Source organism: Sus scrofa, chromosome 6 (genome assembly GCF_000003025.6).
Source record: "Sus scrofa isolate TJ Tabasco breed Duroc chromosome 6, Sscrofa11.1, whole genome shotgun sequence".
Lineage (NCBI taxonomy): Eukaryota > Metazoa > Chordata > Mammalia > Artiodactyla > Suidae > Sus > Sus scrofa.
This window is the reverse complement of record NC_010448.4, coordinates 162513244-162534479: the sequence shown is the minus strand read 5'-3', so window position 1 is coordinate 162534479 and position 21236 is coordinate 162513244. Positions and strand designations below refer to the sequence as shown.

General features: G+C 36.8%; 1 protein-coding gene across 2 annotated transcripts in view; it reads right to left on the bottom strand.

The window, feature by feature from the left end:
- AGBL4 (ATP/GTP binding protein like 4) overlaps positions 1–21236 on the bottom strand; it is a 1262788-nt gene that overhangs the window by 681803 nt on the left and 559749 nt on the right. For both annotated transcript variants that reach the window (XM_021097823.1, XM_021097822.1), the window contains exon 4: positions 8391–8485. In XM_021097823.1, coding sequence (XP_020953482.1) covers positions 8391–8485 — 95 coding nt within the window. The remainder of the gene's footprint in view (positions 1–8390; positions 8486–21236) is intronic.

The following is a 21236-nucleotide window of genomic DNA, read 5'->3' as shown; positions in this document are numbered from 1 at the left end:
GAATTATCTCATTGCAACAAAGGTCTCCCAGATATCGCCCCTATATATTCATACCCTGCTGCCTCTCCTTCACCATCCTATTATAATTTACATATATAACATCACAATCTACTAGTGTTGACATTTACCAATTTGAGTGAACTGTAGAAACTGTTCCTTCTTTTAAGTCCCTTTATCTTTCCATATATGCTTGTAATAAATATTTTCTCCACGTACATTGAAAACATCAGACATTATTATAATTTTTGCTTCAACACCAAATAATTTTTTTGGCTGCTTGTGCCCGTGACATATAAAAGTTCCCAGGCCAGAGATCAAACCCAAGTCACAGAAGTAACCTGAAGTAGAGCAGTGATAATGCTGAGTCCTTAATTGCTAGGCCACCAGGGAACTCCAAACATAATTTAGAGAACACAGAAAAAAGGAAAGTTTATTGTATTTACCCATATTTTCACTCTTTCTGTGTTTTCTTCCTTTCTGATATTCTAAGAATCCTTCTTTTATTATCTCTTCTCTGTTTCAAGAACTTCCTTTATCCATTCGTTTAGAGTAGGTCTTGATTTCTCCTTCATGCTTGAAATATATTTTTGTTGTACATAGAATTCTGGGTTGACAATTCTTTTCTTTCAGCATTTGAAAAATATTATGTCACTTCCTTCTGGCTTATTTCCTCTCACTATTATCAAGATCCTTTCTTTGTCTTTAGTTTTTAGAATTTTGTTAATGATATTTCTTGGCATAAATTTCCCTCAGTTTTTGCTGTTTAGGGTTCACTCAGTCTCCTGAATCTGTAGGATCATGCCTTTTATCAAATTTGAGATTTCCACCATTTAAAATACTTTTTTCCCATCCCATTCTCTTTCTCCTCTCCTTCTAGAATCCTAATGGCATGAATGTTAGATTTATTGACTCATAAGTCCCTGAGGGTCTGCTCATTTTTTTAAGTCTATTTTTTTCTCTATTGTTTAGAAGGGGTAACTTCTGTTGTTCCATCCTCACATTCATTTATTCTTTTCTCTGTTCCCCTGCACTCTGCTATTGAACCCATCTTCAGATGGTGGTGAAAATCCAGCTTCCTCGTGTGGCCTGACATCACAGAAAGGAGAGGGGCATTTAGAGGAATGAAAGTCCTGGTTCTCTACTTGTCTCTGATACCACCTGCTCAAAGGTTTAGAGCCAATGGAATTCTAGGCTCCCCACTCACCTTTTGTTGGTGAGGGAGGAGATGGGGCTGCAGATTTTTTCCAGTTAGGCTACAGTATTAATTATTATCTGAAAGTTTTCCCATCTTACTATCCTGGTCCTTTGTTTGGCAAGAACAGGCGTTTGGAAAGGAATGGCTTTTGTCTGTGCCCATTGGCATTTCCAGGTTGCTGGCTTCTTGAGCAACCATTCTGGCATTTATAAGGCAATAATAAAACCCAGGGTTCTCATCACTGTATCATTTCTCAAGTCCTAAGAAGCCTCTTAGAAAGTCTTCCTTCTTCTCTTCACCTTTCAGAGTCTTCTAGGTTTGTTCCATAAGTAATGTGTGGGGTTTTTCAGCTGTATTTGAACAAATAGAGAGAAATGCATCTACTCCATCTTCTTCCAGAACCAGATGTCTGTAACGTTTTGCTATTTCTTCTTAATGCATGTATATTTATTTTTGGAAACTTGATTTTGTGTCATTGCATTAATGCCAATAGTCTTAAAACATAAAACTTAAAGGAGAACAAAACAATTGCAAGGACCATTATACAGCTCCTAAATTAGTCATTTTGTTCAACAACAATTTCTTTTTTTAAGCTGCACCCACATCATACAAAAGTCCCCAGGCCAGGGATCGAACCTATGTCTCAGCAGTGAAAATACTGGAACCTTAACCTGCTGGACCACCAGGGAACTTCCTCAGTGCCAATTCCTAACACTGTCAGATTTCAGTAAAACTGGTAAGAGTGAAAGACCAAACAAGAGTAACATTTTAAATGATATATTTTGAGAGTATGTATACCAGGAGCTTACAATCATTAACCCTGCAATCTCTCTCTTGAGAGCTGATTTAAAAAATTAATAAACAGTAATTTGTGGTACAGTAATTTGTGATATACAAAAACAATAAAAAATTCTCTAACTTGTATAACTATAATGAACATTAGGAAAAAAAAAACAGGAGAAATTGCTTTGATATAGTATTGAATGAAAAAAGCAGAAGATAAATATATATATATTTAATCATTATATTGTAAAAAATGTGGAAACAAACTAAAAAAGAAAACATAAAATTAAAGGTACTTGTTTGGTTTAGTGCAGGGATAATGGATTAATTTGTTTATTTAACAAACATTAATTGAATGTCTGTTACGTGTCAGGCACAGTCTAGATGTTAGAGATATAGAAGGAAATTTTTAAAAATGACAAAAATTCCTATTCTCATGGAGTTTACTTTCTAATAGAGGTTTGTTAGAAAGAAATAAGTAGAATACAGAAAAATAAAGCAGGGAAGGAAGATAGGTACATGGAGGGGCAAGGGTATGTAATTTAATTTTAAATATATGACAATTGTTTTACAAAATATTAATTCATGAATTTACAATGTTACAAAATATTATTTTGTAATGATAGAGTAAATCACCATTATTTCAGGAAGAAAACATTAATTTTAAAATTTCAGATATTTTTTGACAAGAGTAAGGTTAAAAATTATCCTTTTAGCAAGAATAATAGATCTATTGTTTATCTGTACATACCTCTGTGCATTTAATTCAAAAGATCATTTTAATTGTCTGTTTACTTGCTGTCTATTGCATGGGTTTGTATCTCTTTCCTCAGTTTTTGCAGCCAAATTTTTGAAAGGACTGTACGTATTTATGGTCTCCATTTCTTCACACTTTCTCCATCCCCAAACTCACAGTCTGGCTTGGACTCTCCCCATACCACTAAAAGTGCACTCACCAAAGCCTCTTCATGTCACTACAAGCACACAGCATTTAAAGACTTTAATTATCTGTGACCTCTCAGTAGCAGTTGGCAGTATTAGCCACTCCCTCTTTTTGTCTTCTCAGTGTCATGATGCCACATTTTCTTGGTTTCTTCCTATTCTCTGGCCAATACCTCTCATCTCCTTTTGTGTTTCTTATCCTTTATCTGACCTTTAAATGTAGATTTCTCAGAGTCCTGCTCTAATCTTCTTTTTTCAATCCATATGACCTCCCCGAGGGATCACATATGTTCCCACTGTTTTGGTTATCATCTATAGGCTGATGACTTCTGAATCTACATCTCCATATTCATGTCTTGACCTTCTTATTGACATGCCCTATTACCTACTTGCTGTCTCTGCTTGCATGTCATCCAGGCAGTTCTAGCTGAATGATTCCAAGGCCATGCCCAGCATACCCCTATCCAACCAAATTTGCCAAAAATTGTCCCTTGTCCTAGAGTCCCTAACTTTAGTAAATGGTACCGCGATCGCTTCTGTTGCCTATCCTAGAAAACTGGTGTCACACAAGACCCTCCTCCCTTTTATTCTTCATATCTTATCAATCACAAAGTCAAGTCTATTCAATCTTCCACTCAAATCCATCCACTTATTTTCATCCCTACTTTTGTCACTCTAATCCATAATCAGTTTAAGGTATACCAGAAACCTTTAAACAACTGTCTTACCCTCCAAGATATTCTCTATTCAGTAACGAGATTAACCTTTCTAAATTGCCAATCATGTCCTGCTCTTGGTAAATCCCTTCAATTTCTTCACATTGCCCTCAGAATCAAGTCTAGCTCTCTAGCTTGGTTTATGAGGCTAACCTCAATTTCCCTCCTACCTACCTCTCCAGTCTTTCTCCTTAGAATTTCATGCTCCAATCACAAAGGCCTTTGTTCATCAAAGACGTGATGTTCTCTTTCAACTCTTGGCCTTCAAACACATCCTATTACTTCACACATATCCCCACCTGTTACGACCTAATTTTTATTCATCTTTCAGCTCTCAGTATAAATAACATGCCTGAGAAAAGTCTTTTATCCTTGAAGCTGACTAATATTTATATGCTATACAGCATGCTGAATAGTTTTTATAACATGGTGAATTCCCTCTGCTGTAATAGTTTTCATATTTATCTAAAGTTACACATTTAATGTCTAGCCTAGTAAATGATGAACTCTATGAGAACAGTAATTCTATCTCTTTCTTGTTTTATTCTAACATCTTACTTAATTCCTCGTCCATTGTAACTACTCAGTAAGAATTTACTGACAAGCTGAAGGAAGGGAGAAAAGAATAAAGGAAGGAAAGGAGGGAAGGAAGAAGGAAAGGAGAGAGAGAAAGAATAATGCTCATTAAGTCAGCGTTGGATGGGTGAGTCAAAGAAAAGAAATGGTCAGGAAATTTATTGAATTAATAAGATCCTTGAGACTTTAAAAAATTTTTACACATCCTTTTCACATTTATTTCTTATAACAACTCTATGAGAAAGTATTATTACATACTTTTTACAGTGAAGAAACTCAAGTTCGTGAAAGAGGTATCATGGCTCATCATGTTGTATCTTCGATTTAGAATCCCATTTCCTACATTTCGTTCTTGTCCTATTTCCTTAAGATCTAGCTGAAATACCACCTGCCCCCAAAGCTTCTCCCTTTCTCCCCCAACCTAATGGTATCATTTTCTTCTTCATCTCTAATCTAGAGCACACCTTATATACCTCCCTAATGGTTTTTAATGCAATGCTCCTTACATTGTACCTTTTTATGTTTGTGTTTCATTTAAACCTCTAAAAAACAAAATTTTAAAAATACAATCCAGGGAGTTCCTATTGTGGCTCAGCAGGTTACAAACCCAACTAGTATCCATGAGGACTTGGGTTCGATCCCGGTCCTCATACAGTGGGTTAAGGATCTGCCATGAGATGTGGCGTAGATCACAGATTTGGCCTGGATCCAGCATTGCTGTGGCTGTGGCTGGCAGCTGTAGCTCCAATTCGACCCCTAGCCTGGGAACATCCATGTGCCACAGGTACTGCCCTAAACAGCAGCAGCAACAACAACAACAACATATAATATACATATATATATATATTTTTTTCCAGGTCATACATAGCACAAAGTTAGATGCTCAATAAAAATGTGGTAAAAAAAAAAAATGTGTTAAATGAAAGCTATCTCTAAGATTTAGTCCAATATCCTCAATCTACTATGAAGGACAAGTCGATCTGAGAAGTTATTTCATATCTACCAAAAGACACACATCTGCATGCTACTTCCTGCCTCTTTATGCCCCTCTCTCTGCCCTTCCTATGCATGGAATATGGGAGGAGCAGTAAAGGTGGAGTCCTGAGGTCTCTGGCTAATGGCTCCACTTAATAGTTGTGTAAATATCCTAGGTTTAGTTTCTGCACAGTTATCAGCTATTTTGTAATGCTGGTTTCCAACAGTGTCCAGCACATAGCAATTTCAGCCTTTGACAATATTTTAAAAATACTAATGAGTTATGGTTGCCATAACTTGATGCTACACAGTTCTAACAACCAACACTCCTTGAAAGTCTAATCTGCAAACAGAATTAAAATAAACTCAATAGGCAGAAAACTTCTGAATCTTCCAGTTTCTCCGTTTTGCTGCTAGGTATGCTGGCTTTATCTCCTCAAGGCAGAAAAGCTTTGAGTGGCCACATATTTATTTGCATAACGGTTTTTCAGTTGCTTCTTTTGCTCATTTGCTTCTACAACTAATAATTGATTACCAGACCCATGCTAAGGCCTGAGACACTTTTGCTTGGGATCAGTTACAGTCCCTGTGAGAGGTGAAGAAGAATGTTTATTTCACCTTGAAAATGTGAAGAAAGTTTGTTTTCCCAATTTGCTATGTATTCCATGCAGGAAATTTAGTTTTTAATGTTTTTCATGAGGTAAAAATATCCTCAAGGCCTATTTGTAATATTAAAGGAGGTAAAACCCCTAGACAAGAAAATGACCACCTGTTTCTCTTTTTGTTATGGTGGTTACCCAAGCACTGGAGAAACGAGAATTAGGAAGACATTAGAAAAAATATTCTAATATTGAAATCTGTATGCCACCTGTCAGCCTTGAGTTGGAATGTTGTTTAGAATCTTAAATTGCGGAACTCCATAGAACCAATAAAATCTAATAATCTGAGAGTGAAATAGTTACATATACTTCTTTATGTTACCTGGGAACATTTAGGATAATGATTACTGAAAGATAGGCTCAGATACTGATAATCAATACAAGGAACTGGAAAAAAGTCCTACACAGAAAGCTCCAAAGGGACAGAGAGGATCTTCAGAACAAACCAGTAGAAAGGAGAATAACAATTATGGCCTATAGAGATCAGGTAATAACATTCTAAAATTAAAGTCCCCTTTGGGAATACATAATTTCTGTCATATCCATACTGTGTATTCCCAATAGCTATAGTGGAGTGCGTGGCACATTAAGGTGCTCAATAAGGTTCTATTAAGTAAATAAATAACTAAACATCTTGCTTGAGGAAGGAAGAGTATGAAGGAATGTAAAAAGCTTTGTGCCCAAGTTTTGGGGATGATAAAGTAGAAAATAGAGGAGATTGGATAGATCAACAACTTTATATACTCTAGTTCCTTGTGCTTTCCTGGCTTCAACTACTACACACCTGGTTTTCTCTTTTAGACCATTAGAGAAGTCCAGTGATTTCAGATGCTGCGGAGTGATTGCCAATACTGGTTGAAAATGAAAACTTAAATCTAAGGCATTATAAATGCAAGGACTCATTAATATCTCAAAATCTTGTCAAGAGCCCTGACAGAGAGAACCCAAATGATAGTGAGAAACAAAACAAAATGAAATGAAATAATTAAGGATTAAGGATTTTTAAAAGCACGCAAAAAGAAAAGACTCCAGAAATGAACACTTTGGAGAAACAGGATACTGTTATCATTGCTGTGTAAGATCCCAAAACAGAGTCCAGTGAAAGAATTACAGGCCCTTGTGAGTAGGTCAACAGTGATGTCCTTTGTTGTCAAGGTCTGAAGTAAGAATCTACACATAAGTCTATTAACAGAGAGAAGTGCTCTGTTATTATCCACTCGGGCTAAATTCAGAAACTCAAAGCAAAAGCCTACCCTTTGTTCAGCTCTCACTCTCAAAAGGAAATTGAGGACCAGTAGTATAGATAACGTGAAGCAGTAACATAAAAAAACAGGCCCAAGAAGATATTTTTATCTTTTAATAAACAGTTTTGATTATCATCATCAAATACCTACACTTTTACAAACCTGAGTTTCTCAGCCCAGCATTTACAGAAAATTTCCAAGTATCGTTTGTAGATAAAAGCACAATTCAATATTTATGAATTGCTAGCTTTCTATAAATATAGACATTTGGAGATGATCTTCTCACTAGTCATTAAAATTTGAACAGGGATCAAAGCTAGAATATTATTAACAATTCCTTGCATTTGTATAGTGTTCTACATAATACTATTAATAATAGATGACATTTATTGAGCACTTAGCAAGTGCCTGGCACTTTTCATGTAAATTTTCATCATGAATTCAGTTCAGTTCAACAGGCATTCACTTAACACCTACTGTGTGACAGATGAGTAACACTTGGTTTCTGTCTTTAAAAACTCTCCTTTTGGTGCACTCAATCAATTTTAAATGAATGGATGGATGAACAAATTAACTGGTTTGAATAGTAGTGCAGGTTAATAAACATAACACAGACTCCTCCCTTTACTGCCTGTGGTCATGAGAAAGTACTTAACCTCATGTAGCTTCAATTCCTTCATCTATAATGTAGGACTATTTAAAATCTCCCTTGCAAAATTGTCGTGAGACTAGTAACAGCAAATGTGAAACATCTGACAAAGAACGGGCTCTCTCAGCAAGCGGCAGCAGTCATCATTACTATTATTAGATAATCCTCTTCAACTCTCCTTATCCTCACTATAGCAATGGGACAAATGACATTTACATCCAAAAAACTCACACAATGTCTATAAAAAACACCACATCAAAACAAGCAAAGCAAAGGAAATCTACTTAACTGTATTTCCCAATGTCTTCCTAGGTTATTGTACAATGTATATGCTCGGGTCAGAAGGAAAAAAAAAAAAACAAAAAAACAGAATCAACTTTAATTATGCTTCCAAAGATGCCATGATAAAAGGGAAACGAGACAGAAAGATTACCAAATAACTGTACCTTCCCTCATAAAAGAATGCTAGTGACTCCAAACATGGAACTGTTTCCTATTCCAACATTCTCAAAGAACAGACAAGGAACATCCAAAACCTCTCTAACTCTTCTTCATGCCAGTGAGGCAAAGCCCGAGCCATTCAGGATATTCACGCAAGCCCTCAGTCAAACTCACCAACCGGAAGGAGGTCCCATTCTGTGAGTCACTTACCATTTTGGTCTGCTGGTGGATTTCACCATAGGGGCCATCCCATCTCTATAAAGACTTTTAGTTTTGCTGAAGTTAACAATGTTGAAAATGACTCTCTGAAAAAGAAAGAGAGTAAAGCTTATCAGACAACCGTGCTATTCAAGTTGCCACTTCCTGATAATTAGGATGGAAAAAATAAGCAGAGTTAAAGGAAGCCATATGACTAGCTACCAACAGGATACATGGTGCCCACAGAAATTCAATGTGTTCCTGCTATCTTAGCATAGCACTTAAGAACACAAGACTCTGGGAGTTCCTGTTGTGGCTCAGCAGGTTAGGAATCCAATTAGTATCCATGAGGATGTGAGTTCGATCCTTAGCCTTGCTCAGTGGGTTAAGGATCCAGCACTGTTTTCAGCTGTGGTGTAGGTCACAGATGTGGCTCGGATCCTGCATTGCTGTGGCTGTGGTATATATAGGCTGGCAATTGCAGCTCTGATTCAACCCCTAGCCTGGGAACTTCTATATGCTTTCCCCATTCCCCCTACCAAAAAACAAAAAAAAACAAAAACCCATGAACAAACAAAAACAACAAAAAGAACAGAACATAGACTCTGGAACCTGGAAGCCTGAGTTTTAATCCCACTTTACCATTCTCAAATTGTGTCCTTACCAAGCTATTAAACCTTTCTGTGCCTCAGTTTCCTCATACGAGAAATTGGGATAATAATGGTACTTAGGCTTACAGATGAGAATTAAATAAGTTAATACATATACAGTGTTTAGAACCATTATTGGCACATAGTGAATATTATAGAGGTTTTAGTTATTATTAATTGTGCCCTCTCTATAGGTGGACCTAGAATTTGCATGGAAATGAAGAGTATTATAATTAAAGTAACAGTAGTGCATTTGAAGTTCAGCAAAACTGAAGATAATAGCTAAGTACAAAAGTGAAATTTAAAAATTCTGTAACTGTTCAGTACCCCTCTGACTAGAACCAGAGGACATAGGTCTGTTCCCTCTTTGTTGTCCTTAGCTAGGGGCCAGGGGCACTGGGCTCAGTTCTATGTTTACCATGAATTTATAGGAGCACAGGCACTTGGCTAAGTCCCTTCACTCTCAGGTTCTCACATTTCAAATGGGGGTGGGGGTGGGCTGGAATGTTTTAAATGATAAAGCCCTCCGCAAAGGGTGGTAGAGTTAAAAGAAATCAGGTCTTTGTGTGCCTTTTTTTTTGGCCCAGTGAAACAGATAGAAGTTCCCAGGCTAGGGGTCAAATTGGAGCTACAGCAGACAGCCCACACCACAGCCACAGCAACACAGGACCTGGGCCGAGTCTGTATCCTACAACACAGTTCACGGCAATGTTGGATTCTTAACCCACTGAGCGAGGCCAGGGATCAAACTCATGTCCTCATAGATTCTAGTCACGTTTGTTACCACTGAGCCGTAATGGGGACTCCGGGCTTTTGTTTTAATAACAATTTTGTCACAAGTGGAGAGGAGAGATTGGGAAAGAAAAGAGAACTGAGGTTAAAGGGCATTAAATGGCTACTGAAACAGTCTAGAGAAAAGAGTATAAGGACCAGGGCAAGTACAGCCTAAACAGTCAGAGAAAATGAAAAGCTTTCAAAAGGTTACCATAGTTTAGCTTTTCTGTCCAGAGGCAGTAAAAGAGAGAAGCATCAAAATTCATGTATTTTTTTTCATTGAACAAATATTTACTGTGTGAGGTATTAATGTCAAGTGCCGGAAATTTTATATTATTTTTAATTTTTTACATATTTTCTAATCATTATAACAAAAAATATCAGTATCTCCATTTTATAAATGTGGAAACTGAGGTTTAGAGATGGTAACTAACTTGTTCAGTCATGAAATCAATGTGTGGAAAATTGATATTTGAATCCAAGGGATAAAAAAGTTAAGTAAGCTATCCAAGATCTCTACCCTGAGTTACAAAAGCTCCAATCCCATAACTCTAGTCAAGGCTGTTTTCCAAAATAAGGGCAGAAATAAATATAAATATTGTGGCAATTTTCAAGCCTTTAAAATTTTGGTTTCCTTGAAAAAGAGAAAACCAAAACCAGTCCCTCATATTTGGGACTACTATAAAATGTTTTGTTGTATGAAATAAACTCTTAGGAATAACTCATGTTTTCCTTTCTCCTTAGAGACTTAGCCATTGACCCCATCTCCAGGCATTTCGGCTTCAGATCTCCATTCTGTCATTAAATTAAGTCATCAAGAATGTCCAAGGCTATTCAATTATTAATAACCTGGACCTGCCTGTTGTCAGTTCAATTACTTCTCCCAGGGTCTTGGCTACTGTCTGATTTAAGAAAATCAATATCAAGGGGACAAATGGCCTTTGAACCTCACAAAGCTTAATCCCCCTTTTTTCTTCTGAGATTCCAGGTGTCAGATCCATTTCCAGTGAACCTAGAAGCCATACTGTACTTTCAGGGTCTAGATTAATGCTAAATTCAGAGGAAAACCTAATAAAGAAATAATGTGCATATATGAAGCTGGAATAAAGAAATAAAAAAATGGCTGAAGAGCATTCCATTGTATACATGTACCACATCTGCACAGCAGAAATTGGCACAACACTGTAAATAAGTCATACTTTAATAAAAAAATTAAAAAGACATTTAAAAATGCAATATTTATTAATTATTAATATCCTACTATCTGCCAAAACATTTCCCAGGTGTTTAAAATATGCTATATTATTTAGCTTTCCATCCATAAACAAAATTTCCTTTATTTAGCCCAATTTTAGACATGAGGAAATTGAAGCTAAGAAAGGCTAATTGGCTTACCCCACCACCCTAAAATCTAAGGACTATTAACTAGTAGAGCTAGGACTTAAATCTTAAGTGTTCTGACAATAAAGATCGTATTTTCTCCATGACACCACAAGCAAAAAAAAAAAAAAAAAAAAAAATCATCTTTTACTATTCCCCACCCATGCAAGGCAGCATGTGGTTGTGAGAATCAAAGGTAGTTGGAAGTAAACAGAGCAGGAAATCTTGGCTTTCCATATTTTACAATTTCTTGTCAGTTATTTACTCAAAATCAGAAGAAACTGAATCCATGAGGTACTGGTAATAGCAACAACTATAATGATAACTAACAACTTTGAGACTTTCTATGCACCAAATTTGAAGTTAAGCACTTGCTGTTGGAGCGTTTAATATAGTAACTAGTGATAGTTGGGCCTTACCACAATATGATGTCTGATACATTATCTCATCTGTTTTGAAGATAACGAACTTTCTGAGACAGGGATCATTTATTACCTCTTATTTAGGATGAGCCAAGTGGTATGGAGTTTAAATAAATTAAAATTACATAACTAGTAAGTAATAGAGTTAAAAACTGAACCAAGCCCATTGATTCAAGACAATAATATCATGGACTTTCTAGTCAGATATACCTGGAACTGAAACCCAGTTCCCCACTAGTTCTGTGAGCTTGCCCATATGATTATTCTTTCTTAATTGATTTATACAATCAATCTGGAATTGAGATGATAATACTATCTTAAGAAAGCTGTTGTAAGAACCTGTAAGATGGAGTTCTCATCGTGGCCCAACAGTAATGAATCTGACTAGTGTCCATGAAGACGCAGGTTCAATCCCTGGCCTTGCTCAGTGGGTTAAGGATCTGGCATTGCCATGAGCTGTGATGTAAGTCACAGACAGGGCTGGGATTCCACATTGCTGTGGCTGTGGTGTAGCCCAGCAGCGGCAGCTCCAATTCAACCCCTAGCCTGTGAACTTCCATATGCCTTGGGCGTGGACCTAAAAAGACAAGTAAAAGAATCTGAGGTTATATAAAGAATTACCTGGCATATTGCATCTATCTAATAATAGGTATGCAATATTTATTGTTTTACCCCCTTATCTTCAATGAAACTGTATCTTTTAGTTCATTACGACTTCCTCCAGTCCTTCCATTATTTCTTTGCTTCTCTTCTCTATATTTAAAATTTTAATCCAGGGTTTTTGTTTTAGTAATACATTGCTGTAGACCCATATGTGAGGCTGGAGTTCAGCCCATCCTAAGGAGCTCATGGTGCTATAGAGGAGTATTGTTACGGCAGACACCCAGCAGCCCTGCGCTGCAGCGTATCAGCTCTAGTGACAGCCCCATGGCTGTAATGTACCAGCTCCGGCAGCTCTGTGGCTGCAGTGGATCAGCTCTTTGACCCGGCGAGAAACCAAGCGAGCACTCGGAGAGTTGGAGAACTCAGGTTTATTACGACGGCGGGCTCAGAGGAGATCGATCTCCAGAGTCTGAGCCCGGAAGAAGGGTTTCACAAGGCTTTTATGGGCTACGTCTTCCGGGGCCATGCTTGGCTAGTTGGACCGGAGTGACGTCAGGCAAGGTAGTAGGTGCGGAAACAAATTTACAGAAGCAGATGTGTGGGGGAGGACTGATTGGGGCAGTTGGCTAGACTTTGCTTAGTCATCATGGCCGGGGTCTCTCCTTTCTACATTTTTATTGGGACATTTTCTCCTACAGTATGAGCTCCATTAGGCCACAGAGTGGTCCATTGTGGCTGAGGATGTAGTGAGGAGCCTGAATGGAGTCCCAGACAGTGGCCTTGGTTCTCTGTATTCCCATATATCCAGTACTTTTGTCCAATCAGGAATAAATTTCCCACTTAATGGTATCTAAGCTAGTCCCAAGACTAGTTGTGCACATTAGAGATTCTAAAATGTTTGATTATCTTAAGTCATTTTATTGAAAGTTTCGTTAGATTTTAAAGTCATGATTTTCACAAGAAATTTCAAAATTGCAAGTATGGGTGAAAGAAAAGAACTATTAGATGCCTTAATATAATTTCATATGGTTTATATATTTGAACAGTTTAAAAATTTCTATCACTTTATTGTGCAAACCATTTCTCATTAATGGCTGACTATTAATATTTTGAAGAGATCACTATTGAAAAGTCTTGATTAGGAATTGCATCTATCCAATTTAGAAATCAAAACCTCATAAGTGGAATGTTCATGGACAAAAAGTCAAGTGTTCCAATTAAAATTTGAAGATTAAAAATAAATCTAGCATTTATATTCTATGTATGTTTTTTTGTTTCATTTTTACATTGTGGGTTTTTTTTCAACAAGCTTCATGAGTTCCTAAGAACCCCAAAATTGTGCATAGATACCATCTTCCCTATGTGTATAAGTATTATTTTCTCTGTGTACCCAGTGTGAAAAAAGCTTGGAAAATACTGCTCTAGATAACCTGTGAACACCTAGAAACCATAGGAATATTTAATAACATTATTTACATGACTCGTATATGGAGGTTCCCAGACAAGGGGTCGAATCGAAGCTGTAACCTGCTGGCCTATGTCACAGCCACAGCAATGCAGGGTCTCAGCCACGTCTGCAACCTATAGCACAGATCACAGCAAGCTGTATCCTTAACACACTTAGCAAGGCCGGGGATCAAACCTGTGTCCTCATGGATGCCAGTCAGATTTCGTTAACCACTGAGCCATGATGGGAACTCCTATCATAAAAATATTAAATCTTAGGGGTGTTAAAAGAGTTTGCCAAAACATTGGTCAACAAAGCAGATATGACTGGGACCATGGTGAAGTGAAGAGAGGCAATCAGAGTATTCTAAGATCCTTGTATGATTCCAAAGGAAGATAGGAAAGCTAGTTTACTTAAGACATTGCTATAAAATAGGAATGTGGCAATTCAAGAGTTGTCACTACATTAATATAAACAGGATTTCTTAATTCCAAATGAGTAAAAGGAAAAAGAAAATAAAGAAAACATGACTAACACAGTAGAAGATAGGACAGGAGAGGGAATACAAAGCAATGAAAAACATTCTTTTATTGAAAGCCCAAAATAAGATAGTAGAAATAACTCCATATATCAATAATCACAAATATTGGAAATTGACTGATCTATTTGTTAAAAAACTGATCGGGAAAAAAAAAATATCTACACTTATCATCTTTCCCAGAGACATGCCTAAAACATAATGACACAAAAAAACTGAAACTGAAAGGATAGAAAAAGATATACTATGAAAATAGTTACTAAAAGAAAGCTGTTTCAGCTATGGCAATATCAGACAAAATACACTGAAGGAAAAAAAATAAAATTAAGTACAGAATGACCATATTAAAGCAAATATTCTGGGAGGTCCCTCTGTTGCACAGTGGGTTAAGGATCTGACACTGTCTTCGTAGTATGGGTCACTGCAGAAGCACAGGTTCGATCCCTGGCCCAGCACAGTAGGTTAAGGATCAGGCATTGCTGCAGCTGTGGTGTAGGTCATATCTGTGGCTTGGATTCAATTCCTGGCCATTTGCGACATCCCATAGATGCAGACCACAGAAAAAAAGCAACTGTTCTTCAAGAAGATATAACAACTTTAAATATGTATCCACCTAATAAAACAAAAATATAAAGCAAAAATTGACAAACCACATGTAAAAAGTGACTAACCCCCAATGATTAATTTCAGTAATTGATAGTATAGACAACCAAACTTCAGAAGCATACAGAAAATTGCAATCTTCCAATTGATACACTCCATTAAAAGATCACTTACTAAAACCTACAATGCTCTCCACATACACAATTAGGGAATATTTTTTTAAAGTGGATAAGGGGGGTTTATTCAAGATAAACCATGTACATGTGGTCATAAAACAAATCTCAAATAATATTTGAGACTTAATATTCTTCTAATCACACCCTCTCACCATCAAGTTATAAAATCATCAATGTTTTACAAAAGGTTAAAAAAGCCCCTTAGATATTTTGAAATTTTTATATATTTTTCATAATTTTTCATGTATCAAAGAAGAAATAATGATGGAAACTAGAAAATGTTTAGAATTTGATGATTAATTCAGCACTACTTACCAGAGACTATGTCATGCAACAAAAAGAGTACATAGGGAAATTAAACTTTAGCCTTATTTGTACATAATAGGAAAAAAAAGACTGAAAAAGAAAGTTCCAAATACTTAAATTAGAAAGTTAAGAAACAAACAAACAAAAATATACCAAGGAATCTCATAATTGCAAAACCCTGGGAGCACTTGGGGTGCAAGGTAGAGCTTGGTCCAAAGTCCTTATAAAGAGAAATTAAGGGAGTTCCCATTGTGGTTCTGCAGTAATGAATCCAACTAGTATCCATGAGGATGCTGGTTCAATCCCTGGCCTTGCTCAGTGGGTTGCCCTGAACTGTCGTGCAGGTTGCAGACGCAGCTTGAATCCCACTTGCTATGGATGTGGCATAGGGCAGCAGCTAGAGCTCCACTTTGACCCCTAGCCTGGGAACTTCCATATGCCACAGATGCAACCCTAAAGAAGCCCCCCAAAAAGAGAAATTAAGTCCTCAGATTCCTTTCCTCACACCAACCACCCAAGTGACTCTTCGTCCATCATGACAGGAAACTAGAGGCTCATTCTCTGAAGTGGTTGAAGCACAGAAATTCTGTATTCAAAAATCTAGGATACTCATAGTCAGGCTTATCTTTATAGTCAGGAGTTTATAGAAAATTCTTCTGAAGGAAATCAAACTCCTAATAAGACATAAAAGATTTACAAAATATAGATATGGGAGAATTTGCCTATGAAACAAATCAGCATGGTCCAAACATGTATTTAGAACATCTATTTTAAAATTTAATGCCCATCTTTTAATGATAAAATACATCAATAGAAGCAGAGACCAAAGCAGCCAAGCAAAGTTATGGTGGGGGCTGGGGGAGAACTTGGGATAAACAGAGGCAATTTGCATTAGGTGCACTGAAAACCAGTTTAACAGAAAAAGAAGCAACTAGTAGCAGAAGGCAGGAAGAAGACAGGGTATGTAGTTGCAGGAGAGAAAAGCTTAATCATATATAAGACTCACCTTTATTAATATTTACATATTCATAATAAAGGAAAGCCTGAATATTAATTTAACCAAAACAATAACATAAATATGGAGGAAGAAGTTCCTGCTGTGGCTCAGTGGTAATGAACCTGAGGCTATGGGTTTGATCCCTGGCCCCACTCCATGGGATAAGGATCCAGCATTGCCTGGAGCTGTAGTGTAGGTCACAGATGTGGTTTGGATATAGCACTGCAGTGGCTGTAGTGTAGTCCAGCAGCTGCAGCTTGGATTCAACCCCTAGCCTGGGAGATTCCATACGCTGCAGATGTGGCCCTAAAAAAATAAAATAAAATAAAATAAAATAAAAATAAATATGGAGGGAGGATAAGTGTTTGGATTTTATAGCATAACTATTAAAGAATGAAATCATCTTCATAATGCAAAGTTGATAAATACCACCTAAAACTAAAATTAATAGAGAATAGTAGTTAGAATTTTTCTGTAGAAATTCAGGAAGTAGTATCAGAAGAAACATTGAAAAGAAATAGAAGTGACTGCTTTAAGAGCAGGGGAGCAAATTCTGCCTACTGACTGTTTTTGATTAAAAAAATGCCAGCTTTTACCACAAGACAATAGAGTTAAGAAGTTTGACAGAGACCTGTTGGCTCACAAAGCCTAAATTATTTAATATTTTGTTCTTTACAGAAGAAGTTTGCTGATTCTTGCTTCAAGAAGCAGTAATCAAAACTGGGGCTATATTCTTTTTGGCCTTTCTAGTAGCATTTGACTTTTAAAATTATGTACATTATTTTATTTACATAAAAATTAAAATCAAGTGAAATAAAAGAAAAAGATGGAAAGCTACCCAACTCATTTTATGAGCCTCTTATAAACTGGAAGCAAAAACAAGCACGGGCAACTGGAGAATGGAAAATTATAGCCCTATGTTGGCTATAAACATTGATTGAAATTTTCTAAATAAAATATTACTGATTCAAACCTAGCAGTAAATTCATACACACAAATAGTACAGCAAAACAAAGTAAGATGGACCCTAGGAATGGAAAGATGATTTAACATTAAAGAGATATAATGCGGCTTAAAGACTTAAGTATTAGACAAGATGCCATAAAACTCATAGAAGAGAAACTAGGCATAAACATTCGTTGGCATAAATCATACCAATGTTCTCACAGGTCAGTCTTACAAGGCAACAGAAATAAAAGCAAAAGTAAGCAAATTGGACCTAATCAAATTTATAAGCTCTTGTGCAATAAAGGAAATCATAAACAAAATGAAAAGACAACCTATGGACTAGGAGAAAATATTTGCAACCACGCAACTGACAAAGGATTAACTCCAAAATATACAAACAGCTCATACAATTCAATAACAACAACAACAGCAAAAACAAAGAAACAACCCAATCAAAAAATGGGCAGATGACCTAAACAGACATTTCTCTGAAGTTGACATATAATTGACCAATAGGCACGTGAAGAGATGCTCATCATTTCTAATTTTTTAGAGAAATGCAATTCAAAACTACAGTGAGATACCACCTCACACAAGTCAAAATGGCCATCATTAACAAGTCTATAAATAACAGATGCTTGAGAGGGTGTGAAGAAAAGGGAATCCTCTTACACTCTTGATGGTAATATAAATTGGTGCAACCACTGTGGAAAACAGTATAGAAGTTCCTTAAAAACAAAAAACAGAGTTGCCATATGATACAATAATCCCATTCCTGGGCATATACTCAGGCAAATTATAATTCAAAAAAGATACATGCACCCCAATGTTCATTAACAGCCCTATTTATAATAGCCAAGACATGGAAACAAACTAAAGGCCCATTGGCAGATGAATGGATAAAGAAGATGTGGTATATAGGAATATTACTCAGACATTAAAAAGAATGAAATAATGCCATTTGCAGCAACATGGATGGACCTAGAGATGATCATATTATGCAAAGTAAGTCAGAAAGAGAAAGAAAAATACCACTTGATATCACTTATATGTGAAATCTACAATATGACCAAAAGATTAGCACATCTACAATACAGAAACACATTCACAGACATAGAGAACAGGCTTGTAATTGCCAAGGTGGAGGAGGGGAAAGGGAGGGAAAGACTGGATGTTTGGGATTAGGAGATGCAAACAATTATAAATAGGATAAACAACTGGTCCCACTGTTCAGCACAGGGAACTGTATTCAAAATCATTCATCCTAGTTTTATTCTACTAATAATTTTTTCTTTCTTTCTTTCTTTTTTTAAGGCCACACCTGTGCCATTTAGAAGTTCCCAGGCTGTGGGTCGAATCAGAGCTGTAGCTGCTAGCTTATACCATAGCCACAGCAATGCAGAATCCAAGTCATGTCTGCAACCTACATACACTACTGCTAACAGCAACACTTGATCCTCAACCCACTGAGCAAGGCCAGGGAGCAAACCCACATATTACTGGACACTAGTCAGGTTCATTACCTCTAAGCTACAATGGGAACTCAAAAAACAAAAAAAAAAAAAAAAAGAATTTGATCCTTTAAGTTAGGCATAAATAGCTTTCCTACGAGTGATATCAGCAACCCCTTTTGTGACAACCACTTGACAGAGAGGTACAGAACACAGCGAGAGAAAGCTGCTTTGGCATTTGTCCAGTGCATGTTTAGTTGTGTAACACCATGTTGCCAGGTAAGTGTGATTTGGGCAGGACTGCATAGGAGTTCAGTGAGAATGTGCCTTGGTGTTATGACACATTAAAGGTTATGTAGCAATGTAGGGCTAAAATTGGAGTTGGGAATAAAATCCAGTTCTCTATTTTTTCAGCCAATCAGCTACTTCCTTTCAGTGCTTAATTTATATTACCTACTCTGAGCCACATCTGATTCCCAGCATTATAGAAAGAAATGTTGGAGTTCTAAGCCTACCTCTCTCAGCACAACTTTGACCGTATTTTATCATCTTTCTGAGCGTTGTTTTTCTCATCTGCAATGAGGACAATCATACCTACCTGGTAAAGTTTTTGATAGGATTAAATATAATTGCCAAGACAATGTGTCAGGAAACAATAGAAGACTATACACATGTGTATTATTTGTATATATAAATATATATATATAAATGTTTATATATCTGTATATATGAATATATATATGTGTATGTGTGTGTGTGTGTGTGTGTGTGTGTGTGTGTGTATACATATAACAAATCTACAGGTTGCCACCCAAGTGCCAGGAAATCCTGGATCTGATGTATGGAAACCATGAAGTCTGGTGTATAGATAATCACAACGTGAAAAATGAATCCTTATCTACTATAAGTTGTTGCTGAGGAGTCAAGAGAACCGACAAAGTTTGTTAATCAGATGCACCTGTGTCTTGTTAATTGGAAATTGTCAAAATCTTCACATACTGCAGTCTGATAGAGATAATAAAAAAATGGCTTGCAAGTTGCACATTAGAAGATTTTTCTTTTTCACTGAAGGCTTGTGAAAAGGCAGCCAAAAGGGGTAGAAAAGAAATGGAGCAAAACATTCCCATCAAGGGAAGTTTAGCATATCAAACAAGGGCATTAGCAACATGACAGAATAAAAATAAGATCTTTCAGGGCAGCTCTTTCTTCTCCCTATAACTCAGAATAAATATTCACCAACATACAGACAAAATATGCCTCTCTTTTCCTCAATCTGACAGCATTTCCTACAGAAACTTTTGTTCTAAATTTCATTCATACACTCAAGAAATATTCATTTAATCATTTCCTTTACTAAACATTTACAGGACTCCTCATCTGCTATGTGCTGGGATTATAGAAATAAATAACAGCCTTTGCCTTTAGGGAACTACCTAGTGGGGAAAATAAACATGTGCAACACACACACACATGCACACGCACACTCTTTCAAAAAGCAGATTTACCATGAAGTTGGTGAAACCTCGATCTAGATCTCAGCCTCACCCACCTGTGCATGCGCTCTCTCTCTCTCTTTCACACACAGACACACACACACACACACAGACAGACACACACACACAAAATGCTTAAGCAGCATCTGTAGCCAACCTCCTAGTGGAAGAAATCTGTGTTCACTGATGAATAAGAACTGGCCAGGCAGGAGGGAAAGTGTGGAAGCCATTCCTTTTGGGGGAAAGCAAGGACAAAGGTTGAGTGGTTTGTGGAATCATAAGTTCTTTCCCATGACTAGAGCAAAGAAATGAGATGGTGGTATTAAAAGGCACATGGGCCACCTTAAGCAACATGAAAGGGTTACCGAGGAGTTTTAAGTATTGGTGTGAAAGGTTCAGATCTATGTTTTGAAAAGAGCACCCCAATACTGATTTCTTGTCCTTCTCCCAGGATGGTATAAAGGTAAAGGAGAATGAATAGATTTCTGGCTCCAATTCTAGATGGCTCCAATCCTAGGCCAACCTATAATGCACCAAGAGAATGAACGTCTACATAGACCCACTCTATGTTTCCTTTGCCAAGAGATACCTCAGAGTTAATAAGACATGTGGGGCAACAGGTATATACACAAATTTGATTTATTAAATGGGTTAGTCATAAGGTAAGGGGGAAGAAGCCACAGTTTTTCTTCAGGGTCTCTGAAATTCTCAAACAGGAATGCATAGGGTTCCATATTTAGACAAAACTAAAAATTTCTCTTTTTTTGTTCTTTCTGTATCTCTCTTAGGGTGAACTTAAAACCTTCCTACTGAAATTCTCAAACAGGAATGCATAGGGTTCCATATTTAGACAAAACTAAAAATTTCTCTTTTTTTGTTCTTTCTGTATCTCTCTTAGGGTGAACTTAAAACCTTCCTAGGTGGTCCCACAGTGCTACCCATGTCTCATCTCTATTAGGTTTGTACGCTATTTGCTTATATTATCATTTTATTATAATATGAGGAGTGATTCTGATTCCTAGGTTACCTCATTTAATGTCAGCACACTTCTCTTCCATGAGATCCTTAAT